We start from the raw sequence: 19,772 nt of genomic DNA, 5'->3' as shown, positions 1-19,772 counted from the left end.
AACAGTTTGAGATTGAGCCGAGTGTTTCATAATTTAGATCAAAGTAAAAAAAAGAAAGAAAGAAAAAAACGAAAGCACAACACGCCTTTGTGGTACTGCATGAAAATGTCTTGCAGCATAGCTTAAAGAAGACAACCAAAGGCTTGATGAGCAGCTGTGAGGACATCAAACAATTCTGCCTCCTCCTGAAGAAATACTAGAGAATTTCTTTGGTAAGTGAGTCTGTGTTTTTGTTGGCAGAGATTTCAGAATCAGTGTTGCACTTAGCTGCAGGGAGGCACCAGTGGAGGACTACCTGGATAGCCTTCCTAACCACAGATATCACCCACAGTGGATCATTAGGATCGTGCCAAAGATGGATGGCTATTTTCTGCACGACTTGCTGGCCGCCACTGTAAGAGTAGGGCGCATGCTTTCCTCTGGTCCCTTGGCCTGCGTGCTGACCTGCTCTTGGGTCTTAGTTAACATTCAGGGAGCCCTGACCTGAAAAGCAGGCTTGGCAGCAGAACCAAGGTCCCATCCTCCCCAAAGAAATTAGAGGTGGTAATCTTTCAGGAACAACTTGCTAACCTCCCAGACCATGTAACCACGGGATGCAGATAATTGCCCTGCTTGTGTTTTGCAACCCCTCTGTATCTCACTGTCGCTGGTAAATGACAGGTTGTGTCCAATTTGTGTGTATTTGACAGCTGAGAATTGACAAACGATGGCTAGGGCCAAAAGAAGGTTACATTTAAACACAGCTCAGGTCAATGAGGTAGATGTCTGCATGCTGAATCACTGTCAGGAAAACTAATGATATAACATTATAACACAACAGACCACGGTAAAAGATGAAGTGTGAGATGTCATATTGGTACTATAATCAACCAATGTCTGTTTCAACTGCACATTTATCTTGATTTTGCATAGACATTCACATATTCTAGTCATTGCTGAATGGAAACACTGAGGAATACATACAAATAGCTGTTTATGCAGGCAGATCCTTTCGCACCACACAAAACTACTGTGACATTATGGTTTCTCACTACAATATTATAGCCTCGCCAGTTTTAATAATTATCGTTTATATATTTTTTCCCTGTAATACTACTGGGACTATTCCAGTTTCAGTGTAATGGAAACACAAAACCCACTCTGTTAAGCATTAGAAACAAATATTTAATTCGCTGTGTCTAAGATGTGTTACACCTGCTGTAGCAATTTCAAAAACACACAGGAAGTCTGAATAATCAACACAGAAAGAGCTTTGGAACCAGCACGCGAGTTGTGGCATCTTGACAAGTCTTTAAGTAAGTCTTACAAGAACAAACACCCCTAGGCTCACTTGCTTCGGTGCTTAAGTCACAACAGATACAGCCACAAAGCTGCCACACAAATCAGAAAAAGATGTCCACTATTTTACAAAGAAATCCGAAGCGAAGGGGAAGTGCTCCCTGTTTTTAGTTAATGAAGAAAACTTAATTTAGTCTCATGAATATCAGAAATGCAATTTTTATTTATGTTCTTCTTTTTACAAGTAACAATCATTATGGCAGCTAATAATAAGCATTAGTAGAACCTAACTCCATGTAGCTGGAGGTTATGTGGACATGGAGTGTCCAGGAAGCTCAAGGACGGCCCAGACTCCCAGATTAAACAACATTCACTCTCTGTCAAATGCCTAGCTCCCAGAACTGCCAAGCCAGAGGAAAATGAGCCCCCACATGACCCTCGCTGTGGATGACAGGATAAAACACAAGACAGTTGTGCCTGAAGGAGACTCGGGATAACGAAATAATCTTTAATCTCTGTCCCTTCAAGGCACTTTCAACACCTGTTATTCTTGATGGCATTGTGAGAGAGGGCAGTTCATAGATTCATTTTAAGCCTGGTAATTATTACACTAATTATTCACTTCGGTGTGGGGTGATTACCAGTCCTCGTTCAGGTGAATACTCGTCCGCGTGTACAACAGCTGTGGCCGCAGCAGCTTGGTGGAACAGTTGTTCCACTCCTTTTTCCCTTGCAGATATTTGACCTTTTGTCATGTTTGCAATCTGTACTTTGGGGGACGGTGGAGGGGGGATGAGAGAAAAACAGCCAGAAACTTTTAATTGCTCAATAGAAACAGTAGTGAAAGGCACAGGGTTGGCCATCTGTTCAGCCCACATCTCTTTAGCAAAGAAACTTTCTATTTAAACAGGTTGCTTGGTTTCCATTACCATATATGATGAATATAAGGTACTCCATGGGCTAAAAGGAGAGTTACTGCGGCGTTGTCCTGCGTAAGAATGAAACATTATTTCTCCTAAATTAATGAGTACTCATAGTATTTTTGCTCTATCTCTTTAATAATGAATGAATCAAGATATATTCTTTTCATTTAATGGGATGCATTTATAATCAGAGCTTGAAGGTCCAAAAGCCTTAAAGACAAATATTTCTGCTCTTTGACTAGATTTAATTCAATTAGTAGAAATACAACATCAAATACTATGCCTCCATTAACAGATCTTTCATGTTAAAAATAAGTATCATGAATATTGCATCCGTGATCATATGAAAACAGTTATTCTCTGATGCGTTTAGGTTTCAGAAAGAAACGCCACACCAGCAGGCCATTGTTTCAAAATGAAATGGCACAAAAGGGTGGCAATGAAATACTTTTGAATTTTCTGCCATTTGTATTCGTTAAGGTAAAGATGCACCATATTATTTGTCATCAAAACCAACAATGCATTTTTCTGCTCGTCAGTACTTTGTTGTTCCTGATCTCCTATCTCCACTAAAAATGTAACTGTTAATTGAAATATTCACTTCCGTTTTTTAAACTGTTTTCATGTAGAGAAAAATCTGGCCACTGTATTTTTAAGACGAATAGATAGCATTAAATAGTTGCTTGGTTGTAGATCAGCATATGTAGGAGTGATTTATTTAACCGAGAAGAAGTTATTTAACATAAGAAGAATTGACTTTAAGTAAATTGCATTTCCTGTGTTTATCACAATCATTGTTGAAATTGTTGTCATTTCACCACTTCACATATGTGTTACACAGACGTCATTTGTCATTCATTGCTAGCTTAACCCTTTTATTACTTTGCAAAAGCACACAATTTCAAAACAGGAGATAACAAGCGTTATTACAGTACTGTGATATTGTATGTTACTCTCCAGCTCTCCCAAAAAACCTGGATCCATAGCTGTGAATCCTGTTGGCACACACACTAAATACAACATATCTCCATACAACCCACCCACACGTGCTCTGAAGTGATCCGCACACCTTCGACTAACCTTCAAGAAACTCAAATGTCAAATCAAAGTCTTCTGAAGTTAGAAAAACCAGTAAAAAGAAATCCAATTCTTTCTCTTCTAAAGGTCAGGTTTCACTGTCCCTGGAAGCACTCCTGAAATATAAATGCTCTGTAACGCCATTGTCTGCTCATTGCTATACACTCTAGGCAATGTCAATTTTGTGGAAGTACTTGCAGATTAAGTCAGCCGGACGTCAAGGGCCCTTGAAGAAGCTGCTATCTTGTAGTAGCGAGGGGTCTGAAAGCCCTTGTCTATTACCAGAGACACCCCAAGGACAGATGTTTTAGGCTTAGGGGGGTGATAGAGAATAATAGCACATTAGATTCCTAATGTATCTTGGATGCAGGACTCAGGAGAGACAGAACTCCTGGGTAATCCAAATTCATTTCTCTCTCCCTCATTTCCTCCTTTCTTTCTTTTCTTCTTTCCATCCAGTGTTGAGTCCTCGCTGCCTCTTGAGGTGCTGAATCTTAGCCTGAAGCTACATGCTACACAGTCCATTCATCAAAACCATGACCCTCTTCAGTCAGGGACAGGATGCTATGGACTAATGAACTCAGTGCAAGGTATGAATGTATGCATGTCATGTTTTTTGCTCCATAGAGGAGGGAATCTTTACTTATTTCAGACTTCATAACACATCAAACATACCAAACAGAAGAGCCCGGTCTGCCTGCTGTGCCCTAATGTCATTGATCTTGTTATGGGAGTGAAATTATTCAACTAAAAACAACCCTGAAAGGCTGAGTGTCATTGTGATATATCATGTGTGATATTGGCTTCAACAGGCAGTATACTTGGGAAATGGATGTATATGTTTGATTTAGGAGGAAAAGCACTTGCGGGGAAATAGGTTTTGTCAGTCAATCTTTTGTCAAGATTTTCCTACAAGGCCTCGATCTCTGGTAAATATATTGTCATAAAGCTAATATGTAATGAAGAGCACTGGTGTAGCATTCCCCTCTGGAGTTTTTGAACTGTCGTACATCATAAGCAAATTGGTGCTAAAGAAATTTTCATTTTCTGTCTCAGCATGAATCTGTGGTCTAGGCTAATAAACACATACGAGTTGTATGAAATAGCACCCCAACCCACCAATCCCTTCCCACCACCACCACCGAGGAGCCCCCACTCCCCATTCTCCAACCCCAGGCCAAGGGTACACCTTGATGAGCAAAGAGGGAGGCTAATTCAGTCCTCAGGCTTAATTAATCCTATGTCTTATTTGATGAATGGCTCCCAAATTGTGCTGTAATAGTGGTATTTTTTTTTTGTGTGTGCGTGTGGAGGGGGCTGCGGAGAGGTGTGTTGACACGAAGCTAGGAGAAAGTCAAAGTCGGGACTTCCGAGAGGCTTCACTTGAGGCTTTGTTTGCAAAGTTGCCGTCCTCTGTAGACAGATAAAGCCCTGTCCTCTGACGTCAGGCCAGCAGGAGAGAGTGATGGTGTGCTGTAGGGAACATGTGTTTATGGATCTCTCCAAGCTAAGATCACTATAGGAGTCCACCGGCTTTGCCGCACGCTGGGTTTGTCACTTTTTGCCAAACATGATTTGTTGTCTGTAAATACGCAGAGTGCCCTGTACTTTTCTTTCTTTTTTTATTTGAATGCTTGCCTCAGGGGGATAACACATTACATTGACAAATCCCATGTTTGAATTTCTAATGGGAGGTGCCTAAACTATTCTAAACCAACAGTTTTTCTTTATGATGAATCTGAATGTGATGCTAAATTGTTCAATTATTTGGCCAAGGTTATATTTGAAAGCATGAGATAGTGTAATTCATAAATCTGTTGAGACAATAAATATATAAGTTTACTAAATAAATATATAATTATTGTGTTATGTATCTATTTTTTTTCTGTTGTAAATGTTCCTACAGACCATTTGATATTCAGGACTCCTGCTTTTGCCCCGTTTAATATGAATCCTTTTGTCACAAAGCCTTCTGTTTTAAGTATGTATTGTCCTAACAGAGGTAGCACTTAAAAACTAACGATGTCATAAATTTTTTCTGGCTAATGTGGCAGGCGTAAAAGGAGCTTTGGCGGGTGGGGTGAGGGTCTGGTGATTTGAGAGGAACGATGATGAGATTCGGTGGCCCAGCCCAAGCAATGAACTTGATTAAACTAATCTCATCTCTATCAAAGCATCACTCGGATCCCCCCTTGTCCCATTATTCATGGCAATGGGATAATTACACTGAGATGCATGGGGCCAGACAGATAGTACTGTGGCGCGGGCCCTCAGACCCTGGGCTATGGCTCCACTTCTATGCAGCCTGTTCATTTTAAACACAGATTAATTATGGTCAATGGGATGGTTCGCATCTGTCACTCTTAGTAGAAAAAATGGAAATTATTGCCCTCAAGATGATAAAGGATGTATATTAAGTCATCTTCTAGTTGGAGGTTCAATAGGGATGAATACAATCAGCATTTTAATTCTGACATCAGCATTGTGTGCCAGAATAACCTGGAAAAACAGGAGCAGGAGACACATCAATGTCCTAAAACCAAAGTATACAGAGATAATGACAACTGACTCCAGTATTTATCACCTATCTAAGCATATCTGCATGATATGTATGCATCTGTCAATGCAGTGTGTTGTCATAAGTTTATAGGTCAGTAAATGTCAATTGATAATGCCATCTATATTTATATATTTGCATATTTGGTTGAATTAATATGGTAACGAGGAGATTTTAGGATTTACTTAACCTTGCTTGTCCTTGTGTCCAGAACTCGCATGAGCTCAGCCACAGCAGCCTCATCTGGTCATAAAGTTACAACTTTAAAGGTTAAATTAAATTATTATTTTGCGCAATATTGGAATTGCATACAGCTAGTATATATGTTATTTTTTAATTACATTTTAACAAAGAAAATCTAACTCTTAGGTTAATGGGATGTCAAACTTTATTTATGAGCATAGATAATTATTAAAAAACATGTTATGCTGTTCCTTTTCAAGTAAATGTGTGTGCAGTTTTTCCCAGTCTACTAAGTGTTTATTTGATGAAGGTAAAAGCCAGAGCAGATGTTTGTGATCTGTGTCATTTCTTTGGTTGTCTTTCTGTCTGTCAGCAAGATTACAAAAAAATATATGAAGCAGAATTCTCTTAAATATGTAAACTCTGTAAACTTGCCTAAAGATAAAATGATGAGCCGGAGAATAAGAAGCTTTATCCATGATTTTATCCAGCTTAACTGTTGAGAGTACATGTTCGTAGGTTTAGTGTCTTTTTTTTAAATTTGTATTTGGATGACTGTGTCAAATGCAGCAAAACAGTAAGAGGCTTGTAGGGACCACCTGACACACACACACACACACACACACACACACACAGTTTCACATACACACCCAAAGGGACTCCTGAGGGACAACAGAGAGTGATGAACAGACACAAGCAATAGACACCCAGCCAGTGTAATTATCTCCTCGAGTGGTGTATGCAGTCACTGAGCTCTGCCCTGCCACGGTCAGAGCTCTGCGACCCTCAGCGCTCATCTGCAGGTTATTTTTTTTTTCCAACACAGTGATTGGGCTTCTTCCTTCGCAAGCCCTAAGGATGTTTTTCTGCAGCTCAGTCTTTCAACTCTGTCCCCGAGGACTAACATGTAGTCACTGACAACTGGCCACTTGAAACTAACAAGATTATTTGGTTGCACATCGTATTAGCTCCCTCTTTCTTTCCTTTGTGAAGTGATATGTACCTGAGATGACACCGTTGTTGTTGTTGTTTGTAAATCAACAGCTCTCAGTAAAATTTCGGTTTATTATAATAAACAGGGTGAGTCCGGATGTGTGCAGACATGTTTATTTTTTGTCTTCGGGGGTTTATTTATTGAATTAAAATCACATATTAATTAACACCCCTCTTTTGCGTAGTAATTCTTTATATTTGGACATGGTCCAATGCAGTAAACATGCTCTCAGTTGCAAATGTTTATTGCGGTATTGTTTGTAATGGTCACCTTTCCCTGAACCAGCATTTTATATGCTCTGACTTAACAATCACAGATTGCAAATCAAGAGTGTTTTTAAAATGAAATGCAAGTATTAAACACTAAAAGGATAAAAGAGCTGGGTTTTACCTTGTCCATTGTTTCAATTGTTTTACTTACCTGACATCTACTCAGACAACATGCGATTGCTGTTTTCCCCCAATGGTGACAACTGTACCAGTGATGATTTTTAATTTTTTTTTTTTTTGTAATCCATCATTTTAAATTCTATTAAGGGTTAAAGTTAGCTCTTTTAGGGCCTAGGTGTTTTTTTTTACCTCAGCTAATTCAAGTCACTGACTGAACTAGACCTTTTGACTGTTTGTGGAACCTTTTTAATATAGTTTTCAATTGTCTGACAAATAATTAGGCTTACTTTGCAGTTAAACACAGGTCCTCCAGGTCCATGAGCGAAAGTGCAGTTTTTATTTGTATATGATGTAGCACATTAGCCAAAAAACCCATTCAGCCTTGCTAGCCCAACTTGCTAGTGTTAGCTGATTACTCTGGAGCCATATATTACTTATAATATATGGCTACAAAAAACAAGATGGTGATCTCTGTAATGCAGCAATTGAGGCTTCAAAACAAGTGTCATGCTGGTGATGTCCATCTTTAACAGTCTTCTAATTTGACGATGATTTTTACTTGAGAGGGAGAGATTTAGTTACAGTTCTGTTATGCTAATCTCGTAAAAGTTGGCTATAGTCCCTTGTCTTATTTATTATTATCTTCAGTGTACACCATAATCAACCTGCACATACTGGGGAAACAGCATCACGACTAACAGTCCATTTAGGCCAAAAAATGTGAGTCAAAGATGGCTTGTAAACAAATTCAGTCTTACCTCAGCTGTTCAAGGCAGGAATTTGAATGTGTAACTGGAAGGACATTAACTTCTGCTACCGTAGCTTCAAGGGTTCTATACTGATAAATTCTGAGAATGATTTGCATTATGGAGATGTTTCCAAGTTGGACCTGATTATACATCAATATTTTGTCAGTACAGTTAAATGGAATAGCACTTAACAGTATTAGTGCAATCAAACAAAATGAAAAGCAATTTAGACAAATTGTTGCTGAATATACAACACACCAATATTAAGTTCAATGTCATTGTAATCTATGTGTTTTAATTCAATTCAGTTTTAAATAAAGTGTCATAAAGTGTCAAATCACAATAACCCCAAGGTGCTTTATATTGTAAGGTAAAGACAGGAGTTGCACTCAGTGCAGTCTTCTGCTGCTGTAGCTTATCTGCTTCATGGTTCAACATGTTGTGCATTCAGAGATATTCACCTGCATACCTTGGTTGTAATGAGTGCTTGGTTGAGTTACTGTTGCAGCATTTCTGGCCACTCTCCTTTGACCTGTGGGATCAACAAGGCATTTCTGGCTGGAGGACTGCCACTCACTGGACATTGTCTCTTATTCAGACTTGAGAGAGCCCTCTCTCCTCAATAGACCAGCTGTTTCTGAAATACTCAGACCAATCTGTCTAGAACCAATGGGACATTTTATCATTAATTCACATCCTTCCCATTGTAATGCTTGGTTTCAGCAGGTCATCTCCTGCACCCCTAAGCGCGAGACGTGCTGCCATGCGATTGGCCGGTTAGATATTTGCATTAACGAGCACCTGAACAGGTGTAAGCAACCAGAAGTGTTATGTTATGTTAATGAGTAATATGATAATAGAAGCTGTTGTAAATTAAAATGTAATGTCTTTATTACTTTATATATTTATTTTTTTAAACTAGGAGTTACTTTGCAGATCGGATTGTAGGTGTAAAACACACGATCGGTGATAAAGTATTTCCTGTTGCTAAAACTGACACTTTGTAATTTTTTACAGCACTGTCCAAATTTGGCTGGTTGAATGCGCTTTACCTGGATCATGTCTTAAGTGAATCAATATGTCTTTCAAGCATGGCTATTAACAGCAGTGTCCTTTCATTCCCTTTTTCTCCATCAAACCACACTAATGCTGATTTACACAGTTTAAAACCTTGGCCATATCCCTTACCTTCCAAGGAGATAGGGTAATTAAATTGGTACTTTTTACAAGTCGTTCTCAATAAATCTGAATAAATTAACAAGGCATTACTAAGACTGCTACATTAAATTTGCATAGTGTGTTTAATGAATATGCAACTGCAAGTGAAAAGGTCTGCTACTGTGAACTCTTGAAATTAGCATAACTACTTCCAGCATGTTTCTTAAATAATGCTCTCATTTGCACATCACTGAGTTGGCTAATTCTAACTTCAGTCAGTGTAGCCTCATAATTAAGACTCTTGCTTTAATTTTTAATGAAGTTTACGTTACATCAATCCTGACAGTAATGAGAGGGACATGGAAACAAAAAGGCTGCTAATAATTAAATTCACCGACCAGTTTGAGGCATAGTAATTCCTGAGGAGAAATTACATGACTAATTATTAATTTGATATTCATACCATTCCATGGATAGACTCACATAACTGCTTGTCCTGGTGCCAGTTATGCTGAAATGCAAAATGCCTTTTTCACTGCCCCCATGACTAGGTCTCACATGGATTTTAGTACACAATTAATCATGTTGACACTCGCGATTAAATGCTTTTTATTGGTCCCAGTTTATTAGGCCATATTACCTGAGTTGGTTTAAGGGCCATTCAAGACTGTCAGTGAAATGTGGGCATAAACAAGGTAATGATTGAATGACAGTGCTTCGGTGATGTGGAGGCAGATCGACCTCACTGATAATAAATGTCTCTCTCTCAGTCGAGGAGGTTTCGGTGTAAGGAATTCAGAACTGTGTTTATTTGTAGAAGAGTGTAAGAATTATAGAAAACAAGAAAAAGTGCAACAGTGCCAATGTGCGATGTGCTTTTTTTGCCCAGATTTGGATTATTTATTTAAATTAATTTTGGGGAATTAAGCACCAGCTAATGACAATCATCTCAGTGACCATTATAAATAGGAACCCAACAGTTAAACATTTGCCTATGAGAAAGCAAACGGTGACAGCTCGGAGAAAAGACTCCATACTGTTAGGTATTAACCATGTTTGCATTTATTTTTAATTGACCACCAAAGGTTTGGATTAGTGTGTACCTTGCCAGCTTGTGTCTGAAGATGTAGTTGCAAACAGAGCTTGGTGTTTTCATCCAGTTTCCCCCCTTGGACATCTTCCTATCCTAGTTTTCGTGACAACTGGCTATTCTGCTGAAAGTTAATTATTTGGGATTGTAATAGCTTTGGTTTTGGCAGGGGAACTGAACATTTCCCTTGCGGATAAGCCTGTTAACACTCAGTCTGTGCCTACAGTGACCAATAAAGACTTTTCCTGATATGCAGCGGTACTTGACATTTTATAGGATTCTTCTTGTGCTTTTCCATTAGTGCATTATAATAGCATAAACCTCGACTCTAGATTAAATTTGTTTGATAGAAATGTAATTGCATTCTTCTGTGTGCAGTGCAGCCTCTGTGCATTTCCCATGTATAATTCAGATGCCTTGTCACATCCGAAGCACTTGCTCCTGAATGGGTCAGAGTCAACAACATTATTTTCAAGTGTACACCCTTAAGATTCTAGTAATCAACACGGCAGTTCATCAGGTCCATTACTATCCTTCAAAAATAAATGTTCTCGTACATCAGCTACGGCGCCGCTTCAAGAACTCTTAATCAACAGTGTTTCGGAAACATAAATACATATTTCTCTCTAGACATTTGCCATGCTTTCCTAAAAGTCCTTGGCTGCCAGTTAGGGGCTGCGTCTTCAGCAGCCTGATGGAATAATGATGCAGAATCTGCACTGTGTCATGTCTTGTCAGCATGCTTTTACAGAAACACATCAAGTCCCGCCTTAAATAACTTGACAAAATCCTTTTGCAGGATTGTTTCCTGTGGCCCTGTGATTAGCTGTGGATTAACAGGACCTTTATGTTTTCCTCACTGCACTCATGCCTTCAGCGTAGGTTAGCTGCCCTGTTACTAAACAAATGAATCAGTGCCTGGAACTGTGTCATGCATATTATCTTTCAGCAGGAGGCACATTGAGCTGGTCAACAATAAAGAGCATTTCAAAGCACACCATGCAACATTTCTTGTTTCTCTTTAGGGCTTCTTGTGATTTACAGCGATGCTTGTTTATGCTTAGCAATGCAAATTTGAGTCTTACAGCGGCATATATCACATACCAATTAAAACATATCAGTGGAAGTGGCACTTAATGATTGGTTATTTTGTTAGCCGCTCATGAGTAAATGACTGAATCTTCTGTGATGGCTGCAGAAAGACAGACAGGCAACTCTAAAATAAGAGCAGATTACAGATGTAGGTCAGAAAGAGTGTGTTATCTCGTTTTCTTAGGTGTTCACAAACAGAATATGTTTGCAAACTTTTTTTAAATAAAAATTTCTGTGATATGTTTTTAGTCTTTTACCTTCCCCGTGGGTGTCCCGAGGATCAGCCATGTGTTTTTGTTTACGTGTGCTGTAAACACTCCTGTATTGTTATTGCGTATTGTGTTGTTCTGGTCTTTGGCTCCGTTAACCGTCCGTGGAGACCAAGCATTTTTCCCTGATGTATAAGATGAAAGACAGAACAAAATGCCCCTCATTTGGTCCCAGTTGGTTAAGTGTGTTCTGATCACTGCCAAGGTCTGGATGAACATGAGCCACACAAAGGACCGTGCCTTCCAACCACATAAGCTCACAATAAAAAAGGGATTTGCCTCCATTAGACGTCTTTCACATTAACCCCCAAAGGAGAGACGTGTTGGTGGTGTTGCGGAGGACATGTCAACTTTCCTTACAACTGATCCCTGAGTTCAAAGCTTTTTTTTTTTAAATCCTGCAATTAATTTGTGACAAACAGGCAACGCTTAAAGGGCAGTAATTGTTTTGTACTAATTTTCCTGCAATGAAAAGATAATGGCAGAGCAAAAGGCAAACATGAAGGTTAGAGGTTTTAGGTTAAACTTATAACGTTGACCTCAAGAGGTTGTAATTTCCCCTGCCGTGACCCAGTATATTGATCCGTTTTCTGCCATTTAGTTTATATGTCACCTGCCATCTGGGTAGGTTGTGCTATTGTATATCAGTGTGTAATGACACTTAAGGGGAGTATGAACGTACGATTTTAATCGTGGTATACCTTCATTAATATTACTTCACCCTCTGATCTCGTCCTCATTGCGCTCTTGCACTGTGTTTCACGTCAAAGTCTTCCACCTCATTTTTATCCCCTGCGTACAGGATTGACCTATGTTAATTCACACCTTTTTGTGCATAAAAGCCCTTTTATCTTGCTTCGTCACAACGAAAGTTCGTTCTTCTGTTGAGTTTGTTGTTAATATATCATGATCTCACACTGATAAATAGTTCAGTATTCTCTCATTTTCAACAGTATATACAGTGACTGAGAATTTCCATGATTATTGTTCAAATGAAACCAGTTCATTATGAGGTAATACATAGTGTATCAGTGAGGGCTTTTGCATTTTCTTCTCAATATTGATATGGATTCTGCCATATTTTTATTCTGTTTTCTCCTCTCATCTTTCACCCATTTCCATTTCTCTCTCATCTTCTTGCTCTTTGCTCCTTCCCCTTTTATATCTGTCAGCTGGCTAAGTATCACGTGTAGTTTAATGGTATGATTTGTTGTTACAGAGTCATCTGTCACTAAAGAAGCTAAATGAAATGGGAGTGAGAGTGGCACCGTCTTGTCTGTAATGAATTATGCAGGGGGGTGGAGGGGTCAGGTGGGGGGGCCGCTGTTTTGGTTACACTCCACGGCACAAACAGGGACCTCAGGTAGTACACTCATCAGTCCTGCTGTTTCTCACCATATGGAGTCAATGAACTGGGACACCCTCCTACACACACTCACACTTACCATGCACACTCGTGTGCCTGAAGACAATCTCATAGTAATACAGTAGATAGATGGACAGATAGATTTAAAAACAGTCCCATGTTGTCATAGTGATTCTTCAATATGACTGTAATTTAAAAAAAAAAAAAACTCCCTGTGTACATGCACATAGAGAGAGTGATTACTATTTACGCTTGTAAAACTCTTCCTTTAACTATCAATTACACTGTCCCCATCTTATGGCCATTGAGTGAAACTGCTGCCTCTCGGTGTTCATGCTGCTAAAGGGGGGAAAACGTTCCACAACGAAATTAGATTAAAAAAAATGTGCACGCTCAAATGTTACAACCAGAAAAATCCCTTGGTGTCCTGATTAAATAAGCCGGGCCTCGCTATCGATATTTCTACTTTTTTATGTCCTTGTGTGTTTAATTGGATGAAACTATTCACACACAAATTGAATTAGATTGTTCCCGCCTCTGTACAATTGAGATATCTGTTACACATGATGTGCTGTATAATTAATGCCTAATTTATGTAATTAGACCATTAAGCTTAATCCGAGCATATGTTGCGAATGCCCTGAGGTCTTCTTCCAGGTACTCCCTCTGATGTCACAAAGAAACAACTAGACTAGGACCGTAATTTTAGTGTTCCAAAAAGAAATATTAACAAATATATTTACTGTATTTGTTAACGTTGGGGTTTTACCTTTACGCTGATTTTTCTCTGGTCAAAATCCACAGCCATCTCAAGGGGGGGCAGCATGTGAAGTTGGCCTCGAAGTGGTGTGAATATTGCGTTATATAGGCTAAATTTTCCGTTGAGGAGACTCTTGTGAGAGCACTCTGTCTGCTAATTAATTGTCATTCTGCTGAATATTCATACCTTATCATCAGCGCGTCCTTAATTGCACCGTAAAACATCTCTGGGGGGGATGAAATCACCACGGACTTAATTAAAAGCACAGGCCTATTGGACGGCTTGGAGAGCCGTAGTTTGCAGCAGACAACAAAACTATGCACGCTTTCCTTTACGCAGAGCGTGTGTTCAGAGGCCAGCGGATGACAAATCCGTTTAAATCTACGGGCTACGATGATGATAATCTGCGTGAAGAACACTGAGCCAACTCAAAGAGAAAACTTGGGATTATAAACGATTGTCTTAAAATGATTCTGCAGCTGCACTGTGTTTACTTATTGATCGGTAATGGCCTAAATCATTGCCTGAAGTCTGACATGGAGCTTCTGAGCCGACAACTGGAGAGCACCACCTGGAAGTAAAAACAAAAACAAAAAACTATTTGAGACACATAAAAAATAATAAGCAAGAGTGACATTTGTTTATTGACATACTTCAAAACATTTTGACTTTTTTTTTTTGGTCGAGCGCCATGAGCCCCCCCCCCCCCCCCCCCCTAATTATTCCCTGAATAGCAGTTTCTTTCCTTCTCCGTAGGTCTGGGTGGCAGCATATCTCAACTCGATTCACTGTGACAATATTGTTTGGCTATCATTCGCTGCTTTAGGATGAATGGCATCGATCCTCTTTTAACAACATTTGTTTCCTATTGTGTTCGGGGGGTGCAGCAGAGGAGGGCAGACGTGTGAAAGTGGCTGTTTGATTCTCTTTTTCATCCCCATGACCTCAGCTTTTGTGTCTCGTCACCCTGGGAATGTCACGCCTCACTACTCTAAGATGTTTCAGAAAGTGCCCTTTGTTTTGCCCCCCCCCCCCTTTTTTTTTAAGCTCACACAAAATTGTTCTTGGTCTCCCCCTCCCGCTATAAAGGATACTTCAGACTGAGGTCTGGTTCACAAGTGCAATGCAATTTGGCTTATCCCAACCTTTGTTCGGGTTTCTACAAATGACCAAACATAGTGCAGACTTGATCTACTGCTGCTTGAACTCGGGAGTTTTGGGAGCAGCTAAAAACCCCATTCAGATTCAGAGTCATGGTGGTATTTTCAGTGTGTGCATTGGACGGGGACAAAAGGCCTACCAATACCCCATAACCCTGAAGCTCAAAAAGCCACTCCGACTATGAGTGAGAGGAGTCAAAAAGAAGGTGGGAAAATGCCTGTGTGGCACGGCTGGTTAACGCGAGCGTTGCGGGTTAACTTTCAATCCGCAAACCCGCAGCTGGTTTGCGGTGCCAAAAAATAAAAACTGTCAAAGTTTATTCAAGTTGATAATGTAAAATAAGCCCGAATAGTGCGTGAAATGCAATCCATTTGCTGCACGCTCAAGCATTTGTAGTGCGATTTCTGCAGCTAATTTTTTGAATCAACTGCGAATTCAAACCGATTTATCTGATTTGTGGACAGACATATTAATCTGGGTGAGAACTAATAACATGGCCTAACTTTTCTTTTTCTTCTTTTTCTTTTTTGGAATGAATGGCTGACTGAACAGGCTGGATGTCAGAAGATGTTTGGCATTTGGCAGTGTGTTGTCATTATCCGAGCCGCTGGAGATAGGTTGACAGGGCCACTTCCTTTTGGACAAAACCTTTTCAGCTGAACATTAATGTGAAATGACAGGTGTTAAAAGCCACTTTGCAGGAAAATAATAATAATGAAAGAGAAAGGTGGGAATTTTTCCAGCAAAAAAAGAAAGAAAGAAAAAAACGCTTATTTTTTCGTGCTTATTTTTAACTTATTGCATGCAACACATTAACAATAATTTTACTTTTTTTCTCACTTTGTTTCTTTTTTCTGTTCTTTAATCTCAATCAGCTAATTAACTGATTTACTTGTACTAACTAATCGATTGTCAAACAATCCTCATACAGCAGGGAGGATGCTCTTCTTCAGCCTGCTTCTGCTTTCTGGGTGAAAGTTGCTCGGTGTCCCCCGCAATGCGATTCTTTTCGTAATCCATCAGACTGGTGATGGGGTGCACTGTGGGTTTATGGGGGGGAAATTAGCATAAATTATGAGTAAATCTGCGTGTGCGTGTGTGTGGTCCCTGGCATTGCAAACCCTCCAAGCGGAAAGGTGGCCCTGGCCAAAAGCTTGAATAGCAATAGCTCAAAATAGGCTTCCCATTTGGTTTTCACATTCATATAATTGACTTATGGATATTTTATACAGTTTTGACCACACCGTCCTCAAGGGTTTATTTGCATTTCTGAAGTACTTTCGAATCTTCTTTACATAAACACAATAGACCTGATTGCCTCATGAAGTTTTAGTTTGAACAGCGCTGTTTGCATTGTGTTGATGTTTTCATATCGTCTACTTCCGTTGTTCAGCTCTGGGCGAAATTAGCTGAGAAAAACTAATAGTGGGCTCATCAACAAACTTGCTCATGGCAAATTATTTTCTATGGTGTGTGCATTTCGCAAACAATGTTAGAGTGTAATTAGGGGAGGAAAGCAAAATGCATTTTCTCAGCATTTTTGCCTATCTGGGAAATCAGCTTTTCATTCAAATCCACGTGATGATGATGATAATAATAATAATAATAATAATAATAATAATAATAATAATAATAATAATAATAATAAAAAGACTGATCAGCATGCTAAAACACTTTATAAAATAGCTCCTTACGTACATCACTGCGCAAACAGGAATATTGTCACGTTTTTAAAACACGCATCTATTTTAAGAAAAACATAAATATTTAAAAGCATTTTATAATGACATAAATTTGCCACGTAGTTCCCTCACATAGCGTACTTGTGAGGTGCAGCTGTAAAGTCCGCTGAAGAAGTATTAGCGCATACCTTCACACACTGAGTGCCATCGCAGTTCAATTCCGGTTACCGAGCCTTCTCGCCCCTTTTTCTGTCTTCAAATGGAAATGATTTCCATTGGCCCAAGGTGTCCATGTAAATAGGTGTAAATGAAACCAGATTATGCCTTCCTCCCAGCCCCCTCCTCCCATGGCAATTGTCATGTGATAGCAAAGAGGTGGCACATTAATGGAGCGCCTCTACAGGGGTCTTTTCTGTTCATGTCACTACATAAAACTATCAGATGGTTAGAGGAAGGCCATGGAGGCATACGCTTAGCTAGTCTTATCAAGGACGCCAAATGAAGTCCATTCAGCTCCGCTAGAGGGACAAGCTGACTTACTTTGGAAGAAAGACTCGCAGCAGCCGTCACTCCATAAATGTGCACCGTCCTCGACCGTGTTCGCCTGCACACTGCAGAGGCGCTCAGAGTGGCTGCTTTGCGCACGACCCAACTCCGGCTCTGCCTGCACTGAAACTTTCTGCGGCGGTTGTTTTCATGAAGAGCAGCAAGCTTTCGCCAAGGAATTAAAGGAAGCTACTTTATTATTATTATTATTATTGCGTTTGCTGAAAAAATACACCGAGGATGCCTCGTCCGGGGAGAAACACGTACAGCGATCAGAAGCCACCTTACTCCTACATCTCGCTCACTGCCATGGCGATCCAGAGCTGCCCGGAGAAGATGCTGCCACTCAGTGAAATTTACAAGTTCATCATGGATAGATTCCCTTATTACAGAGAAAACACCCAGCGATGGCAGAACTCTCTGCGTCACAACCTGTCATTTAACGACTGTTTCATCAAAATCCCCCGGCGCCCAGATCAACCAGGTAAGGGCAGTTTCTGGGCTCTGCACCCCAACTGTGGGGACATGTTTGAGAATGGAAGTTTTTTGAGGCGCCGCAAAAGGTTCAAAGTGTTGCCCGTGTCTGATCATTTGGCTCCCAGCAAGCAGTCGGATGCTGCCCATTACCTCCAACAGCAAGCCAAGCTGAGACTGAGCGCCCTGGCAGCCACCGGCACACACCTCCCTCAGATGTCAACTTACAACCTCGGAGTGTCTCAGTCATCAACTTTCAAACACCCCTTTGCAATTGAGAACATCATCGCCAGAGAATACAAGGTCCCGGGAAGTCTGGCGTTCTCCACCATGCAGTCCATGTCTGCCGGGTACCCGCTTCACAACCAGCTGACGACAGCCTGGCCCCACATGTACAACACTAGCGTGATTGACACGGCGGCCCCAATATCCATGGCAAGCAGCGACTACAGTGCCTATGGCGTGCCCATAAAATCCCTGTGTCACGGGGGACAGTCCTTACCGGCTATCCCGGTGCCAATCAAGCCCACCCCGACGTCCATGCCCGGTTTCTCGGCACTACCTCCCCACATCCCCGCGTTTCTATCAAACTCTCCACAGTCTCTGAGCCCGACGTCCCCACAGACAGCGACGAGCCAAAGCAGCCCTGCAACCCCGAGTGAGACTCTGACGAGCCCCTCCACTCTACAGTCTGTGGCTGTGCACTGACCACCTGAACTTTTTCTATTAAACGAACTGCTGGCTGGCTCCAAGGCCCCTTTACCAAACCCAAAGTTTATATTTTCTGCTGTTGGAATCAAGGCGAGTTGCAGTTTGCATATCGATTTATTTGTGTTCGTGTTGAATGTGTCGCTTTAAATTGTGTCAAGTCCAGCACAGAATCGTACAGTATTGCTCTTGAAATCATAAATTATTTGATAGTTCTATTTTTCAGTTTATTTTAAAATGCGAGTGTTGAAAGTGGAGCCACTGAGGGGATCCAATTGGAGGGCTGTGGGGAGGTGGGGGGGAGTTTGTTTTGGCAGTATCAACTCTTATTTGAAGGTGGCTTCCAAATCCCCCCGTTGCAGTTTCTCAATTCCATCAACTGGCAAAACTTTTGCACCGTTTCTGTGTGACCACTGTAATGTCAATGAAATTGCGAGGCAATGACTTTTTGTTTGCTTTTTTTATAAAAAGAAAAAAAAATACTGGAATGATGGTTAAGGGTATACCAAATAGGAATAGGGTTTAGATTTCTTCTTACCATCCCTGTAAGAAAAAAAGAAAAAAAGAAAGCAAACCGAGTTACGAAATTCTTTTCAATATTGAAAAGTAGAATTTTGAGAAGTCCTCAAAATGCAAGATGTGAATATTGAAAATAACTGATACTAAAAATGTTGTAAAATGCACTTTTTAGTTTTATGTTTTAGATATCTATTTTCCAGAAAATGTTCTGTGAAGCATTTAATTTAAAAGGCTGTGGTGACCATGTGTATCAGATGCTGTAAATTTGTACTTTTTTTTTTAGGTAAAGCATGCATTTTAAAATTTGTGTTGTTGCTGTTGTTGTTGTTGTTGTTGATGATGATGACGTGGGTATTGTTGTTGTTTTAATTGTTTTTTATTATTATTATTTTTTAAATTTTTTAAATTTTTTTTGCAAGCATGCGTGCTTTCGAAAAGTGTGCCAACAGTCTGCAATGAATTGGAAAAAAATGGTCATCGAAATATTTTCTCATTAAAAGTGAAGTAAACAATCAAAATGATTCTGAAGATTTTATCTAAGACGATACGAATTATTATTATTATTATTATTATTATTATTATTATTATTATTATCATTATTATTATCATTACAAATGGCAGCTTTTTTGATCGTGTAAATGTAACTTTGGGGATTTGTTTTACATTTCCGTCTAATAATAATAATTATAATAATAATAATCTTTATCCAGAACTGGATGATTTTACGAATTTTATGAATGTGAGAAAGGCAGTGGAGGCTGTGGGCAGAGAAATGAATCGTGCAGCCGATTAGGATG

General features: G+C 39.9%; 1 protein-coding gene across 1 annotated transcript; it reads left to right on the top strand.

The window, feature by feature from the left end:
• Positions 1-17,514: 17,514 nt before the first annotated feature.
• On the top strand, positions 17,515-18,456 carry foxb1a (forkhead box B1a). Its single transcript, XM_085357438.1, has one exon. The coding sequence runs from the start codon at positions 17,515-17,517 to the stop codon at positions 18,454-18,456; it is 942 nt and encodes a 313-aa protein (XP_085213564.1).
• Positions 18,457-19,772: the final 1,316 nt, after the last annotated feature.

This window comes from Diplotaxodon limnothrissa, linkage group LG7, assembly GCF_057381915.1.
Source record: "Diplotaxodon limnothrissa isolate DT_005_m linkage group LG7, D_limnothrissa_male_GT1.1, whole genome shotgun sequence".
Classification (NCBI taxonomy): Eukaryota; Metazoa; Chordata; class Actinopteri; order Cichliformes; family Cichlidae; genus Diplotaxodon; species Diplotaxodon limnothrissa.
This window is presented reverse-complemented; position numbering and strand designations above follow the sequence as displayed.

What these genes read in the sequence shown, in the direction of transcription:
- foxb1a (XM_085357438.1), top strand. Translation starts at nt 17,515, where the DNA reads ATGCCTCGTCCGGGGAGAAACACGTACAGCGATCAGAAGCCACCTTAC.